General features: G+C 41.8%; 1 protein-coding gene across 4 annotated transcripts in view; it reads left to right on the forward strand.

The window, feature by feature from the left end:
• The window catches only part of g3bp1 (GTPase activating protein (SH3 domain) binding protein 1), a 47184-nt gene that overhangs the window by 26763 nt on the left and 14421 nt on the right, over positions 1-6000 (forward strand). For all 4 annotated transcript variants that reach the window (XM_043703239.1, XM_043703241.1, XM_043703242.1 and 1 more), the window contains exons 7-8: positions 886-1066; positions 3792-3893. In XM_043703239.1, coding sequence (XP_043559174.1) covers positions 886-1066; positions 3792-3893 — 283 coding nt within the window. The remainder of the gene's footprint in view (positions 1-885; positions 1067-3791; positions 3894-6000) is intronic.

Here is a 6000-nt window from a genome sequence, read left to right on the forward strand (position 1 = left end):
CTTCTTGATAGCAGTGGCTGTGGGTTTGGAAGGTGTTATTTGGGGAGTTGTGAATTTCTGCAGTGCATCTTGTAAATGGTATATGCTGCTACTACTGATTTGGTGGTGGAAGGAGTGGCAAAGGTGAATATTTCTGACGTGTATTATCGACGGTGGACAGACCTTCAGTAGTAAAATGTGTTACTCACTGCAGGTTTCATAGTCTCTGGCCCGTTTATGTAGCAACAGTATATGGGTTAGTCCCGTTCATTTTCATATTGAGATTCCAAGGTATGCAAGGCTTATCGCTAAGTGTTGGAAAATGGGGTTGTTTTTGAGTGATTTGGATTTAATGGAGCAAAGAATCTTTTTCTCTGCTGTAGCCCTCTTCCTCCATGGTTCCATTTTATCTTGAATAGATTTCTTCTCATCTCCCTTTTTCCAATTTCGATGTTGTACATTTTACTTCCTTGAGTTTCTTCATTACTATTCATGATCTTATATGATCATTATTATTTTTATCAATATTTAAGTGAGTTAGGTCCTCACAGTCACTATTGTATGTTTTCCACATCTGTTAGGTTCCCCGGAGTATCACTCTCTCTATTTTGAGGCCTTTGCACTGTTATAAATGTGACTGAGAAATGCATAACTTTGTTCTCATTCTTTTTCATTCCCCATATTGTATACATTATTGAAAGGCAAGAAGGATGATTTTAGTAAAGACAAATGTGCCTTGTTAATAATGAAACCAAGCTGGCTGTGTGTCTGACTACCAAGCACTTTTTGACTGATGACATGAAATTAATGGTGCAGATACTTGGATTGCTGGACAATAGTTAATTAACTGATTTATTTAATCTGGATACACTGGATGTCTTTACTACTTTCATTGTCCAATTACAGTAATGGATTGGAGGAACCTTTAGAAGAACACATCGTTGCATCAGAAGCAGAACCAGAACCACCTGTGGAGGAGGTAAAGCCTGAGCCTGTGTTGGAGGAGGAAGTTCCTGAGGACCCTGTGGTAAAATCTCCATCGCCTCCACCTGCAGATCCAGCACCTGTTGTAGCTGAGGATTCCAGGGTATGAATATTATTTTGAATTTGCTGTAGAAAGCCTGTATCTAGTTCCATACTCTCTTGATTTCTTGTGATCGTAATTTTATGTATTCATTCACGTACGTGAGTATCTCTGGCTAGGCTGGCATTTATTACCAGTCTCTTAAATACCCTGTAGAAGGTGGTGGTGGTGAGTTTCTTTTTTTCAACAACTTGTTATTGGGATATAGCTTCGTCTAGAGTGCTGTTCGGGGGTAGTTTGAGGATTTTCCCACAGCAAGTGTAGAAGAAGTAGCAATATAGTTACTTTTTGTGATTGTATGTGCTTTGGAGGGGAATCTGCAGGTTTTGTATTCCAGAATCTGCTGCCCATATCCTCTGGATGGTAGGTACCATGTATTTGGAAGGTGCTATTGAAGGAACATTGGTGAGTTTGTTGTTGTATGTCCTGTGGATGGTGCATATTACTGCGATGTCTGTGGTGAAGGGAGTACATATTGATGGTGGGCAGGATGCCCATCAATCAGGCTTCTTTTTTCCTCATCAAGCTTCTTGAGTGCTATTGGAGTTGCCTTTAGCCAGGCAAAGATGTCTGTTCCATTGCATTCCAGCTATGTGCCCTATGAATATTAGCCAGGAAGTGGGTTTCTTGCTGTAGGATTCCCAGTTTCTGATCTCCTGTTGTAGGCATATGATTTATATGGCTTAACTAGTTCACTTTCTGGTCACTGGCAACCTACGCAGAATGTTGACATTGGGGGATTCTGTATTATTAATGCCATTAACTGTCAAAGGGTGATGACGAGATTCTCTTGGAATTGATAACTGCCTGCCACATGCCACCATTCAACCCAAACTCGATGCTGCCTGGGTCTTACAGCAAATAGCCAAGGCTGCTTCATTACCTGTGGAGTCATGGGTGGTGCTTTAAAATTGTGCATTCGTCAGCAAAACATCTCGACCTCTGACTTTGTGAAGAGAGAGTTTTTGATGAAGCAGCTGAAAACTGTGGACATTACCTAGTTTAGCTCCTAAAGTTTTGACCTGATATTGAGATGATTGACCTTCAAAGATCACAGTCTTTTTTTTATTATGACTCTAAGCTGTAGAGTTTTCCCCTGCTTTCCATTGCCTCCAGTTCAGCTGGTGTACTTTGCTGTCAAGTGAAGTCACTCTACTTGATCCTTCTGTTTGTGTTAAGACCAAACTGAAATGAGGTTAGAAGCTGAAGTACAATCCAAACAGTACTAGTGAGCAGGTCATTGCTGAGTGTCATTTGGTAGAACTGTAGTTGACCTCTTTTATCACTTTGACTGAAAATAGTCTGACGAGCAGTGATTAGCCAAGTTGTATCTGTCATGTCTTGTGAATATAGGACAAAGCAGAACAGTTTTCCATATTGATGGAGCAGTTTTGTTAGGCATGACATGTTTTGGAGCACAAGTAAAATTGTTGCAAATTACTTTGTTGTAAATAGTCATCTATCAGGCAAATAGCTCATGGTGATTTAATTGAGTAGTCGCACATTTGTGAAGTCTCTGGTACTGTGGGGTTTATTTTTAGCACTCTTCCCTATAACATTTTGGAATAAACTAAATTGGTTGAAGACCAGAATCTGTTTTGCTGGGAACCTCTAAGAGGTTAAGGTAAGTGAAGGTTTGTAGCTCAGGTTGAGGTTTAGGGTGTAGGTTTGCTCGCTGAGCTGTAGGTTTGATATCCAGACGTTTCATTACCTGGCTAGGTAACATCATCAGTGGCAACCTCCAAGTGAAGCGAAGCTGTTGTCTCCTGTTTTCTATTTATATGTTTGTCCTGGATGGGGTTCCTGGGGTTTGTGGTGATGTCATTTCCTGTTCGTTTTCTGAGGGGTTGATAGATGGTATCTAGATCTAATGTGTTTGTTTATGGCGTTGTGGTTGGAGTGCCAGGCCTCTAAGAATTCTCTGGCATGTCTTTGCTTAGCCTGTCCCAGGATAGATGGGTTGTCCCAGTCAAAATGGTGATTTTTTTCATCCATGTGTAGGGCTACGAGAGAGAGAGGATCGTGTCTTTTTGTTGCTAGCTGGTGTTCATGTATCCTGGTGGCTAACTTTGTTCCTGTTTGTCCTACGTAGTGTTTGTGGCAGTCCTTGCATGGAATTTTGTAGATGACGATGGTTTTGTCCATGGGTTGTACTGGGTCTTTTAGGTTTGTTAGTTTTTGTTTGTTAGAGTGGGTTTGTGTGCTACTCTGATTCCGAGGGGACTTAGTAGTCTGGCTGTCATTGCTGAAACTTCTTTGATGTATGGTTAGGGGTCACCACAAACCCCAGGAGCCCCATCCCATGACTGGATGTGGGTGCTTAGATCTGGCAGTTGTGAGATTGCACAGCTCTGTGACCTGTTTCTGCTGTTTATCATGTCAGTTGTACTGTGTTGTAGTATAACTAAGTTGACACCTTTTTACATGTGCCTGGTGCTGCTTTTGGCATTCCGTCAACTCTATTCATTGAACCTCAGTGAACCAGTGGTCTTTTCGTGGGTTGTCACTATCCTTTATTCATGAACTTATTGTGAATACATTGAGTCTAATTATAACCTATTGAAAACCTATTCGCATGGAGCTATAAGTAGTACAGAGTGTTGGTAGTTGGTTTTTTGGCTGTTACAATATGAGTATGCTGAGTACAGTGTGTTATTTATGTGTGCATTATTGTAAACCGTGCTCACCTGTTCTTTGTTTCTGACCATCTTAATTGATTTCTCTTCAGGCGTTCTCTTGGGCTTCAGTAACAAGCAAGAACCTACCCCCGAGTGGCATTGTCCCTACCACTGGAATTCCACCTCATGTTGTCAAAGCGCCAACACCGCAGGTAATCCATTAAGTATTAATGGGACCTCAGTGCCAATATTTCTTAAAACGCATTCATTCCAGTTTCCTTCTCCACTACTTTTCCTGATAACTGCTTGCCAATGTGCAGCTCACTGGATATCAATTGCTGTTTTGTAGTTTACCAAACAGCAACTGATCATCATCTCTCAGCCTAATCCGACCATAAATAAATGTGTGCTTGCTGAATAGTGATCAAGGTCCTTGCTAAATGCACAATCGCTGGAGTTGATTGTGTACATCCAGCTGTTTTGCCATCTACTCCTGATGAATGAATCAGTACTTCTCATGTAGAGCACCACTTGGAGGAAGCAGTGGCAGGGCCGCTAAATGGATTCTCAGTGGGAAACCAAGAATGGCTGAGCTGGGCCACTACTGACCAAGCTGGCTGAACCCTAAAGAATATACAGTAGAACCTCAATTATCTAAACTTTGTACGGGGGCGGGGGGAGAATTTTGTTCAGATAATTGATTACAATCAGATCGATTACCTGAACAACCAGTAATTTGAGTACTGGTTATCTGAACACTTCAGTTATCCAAAAATGCAAACCATAATGCAGTTTAACCGATAACTGATCTATTGTAAACCAACGGTAATTTGAGTGCCGGTGATCGAACGTTTCTTGGTCATCTGGCAATGCACACCATAATGACATTTAAGTGATTGACCTCTTCAGGTAATCTGGAATTTGGATAATTGATGTGTGGATAATTGAGGTTGTACTGTAGTTGGTGTTTAGGCTGCCCTTCGTCTTGTTTTCTGACACTGCAAAATGAGACAGACTTCAAACAGATTGAGCAAACCAAAGTTGGGTAGCAATGACCTGATATAGCCTATATCAGCAGAATTTCATTAAACCACATTCTGTAACTTTTGGCCTGGCACATTGTCCATTCTACTTTTAGCATGGGGCTAGGAGATTGCCCCTGGTGTATTGAAGATTGCAGGATGGTATGCCAGAAGCAGCAGCATGCATACCTAAAAAATGAAATGTTAACCTCCTGAAGCTGCTTTGTCAATGTTGTTGATCTGTTGCTGCCTCTCCTGAGGCTCTGAGTATCAGAGGTGCCTGTCTTGAACATGACATTACATGACATTAAGAAATGATTGGACGTACTAGATACTCCAAAGGCTGTAGGCCTAGACAGCATAAAATAATGTTAAGATCTGTGTTCCAGAACTAGCTGTACCCCAAGTCAGGCCGTCCCAGTACTGCTAAAGTACTGGCATATACCCAACAACATGGACATTTGCCCAGTTATATCCTGTGTACAAAAAGCAGGGTGAATGAACTTGGCCAGTTGCTACCCTATTAGTCTACTCTTGATCATCATCAAAGTAATGGAAGGGAACATTGATAGAGATATCAGGTGGCAATGTGCAAAGGAGTAAACTGCTCACTGGTGCTCAGTTTGGGTTCTTTAAAGATTCTCTGCTCCTGACCTCACTACAGCTTTGCTCCAAACATGGACAAAATATTGAACTCAGGGTGTTGTAAGAGTAACTGCTTTTATTGACAAGGCAACATTTGACTGCATATGGCATCGAGGAGCCTGAGCAAAACTAAGTTGATGAGACTCCTATTGATTGGATCATACCTAGTGCAAAAAGAGATGGTTGTAGTTATTAGGGGTATTGCAGGGGATCCTCGGTAGTGCCATAGGCATAACCATCTACGGCTGCTTCATCAGTAGCTCTCTGTCCATCATAAGATTAGAAGTTGTGATGTTCGTTGATTGCTGAACATTGCACAACATTTGTGACTCCTCAGGTACTGATATAGCCCATGCCCATCTACAGCAAGACCTGGACAATACCCGGACATGAGGAGTAGCATTAGTGTTATTATTATTATAGAATTATTATAGAAGAATACAGCGCAGTACAGGCCCTTTGGCCCTCGATGTTGCGCCGATCCAAGCCCACCTAACCTATACTAACCCACTATCCTCCATATACCTATCCAATGCCCGCTTAAATGCCCATAAAGAGGGAGAGTCCACCACTGCTACTGGCAGGGCATTCCATGAACTTACGACTCGCTGAGTGAAGAACCTACCCCTAACTTCAGTCCTATATCAACCCC

This window comes from Chiloscyllium plagiosum, chromosome 14 (genome assembly GCF_004010195.1).
Source record: "Chiloscyllium plagiosum isolate BGI_BamShark_2017 chromosome 14, ASM401019v2, whole genome shotgun sequence".
Lineage (NCBI taxonomy): Eukaryota > Metazoa > Chordata > Chondrichthyes > Orectolobiformes > Hemiscylliidae > Chiloscyllium > Chiloscyllium plagiosum.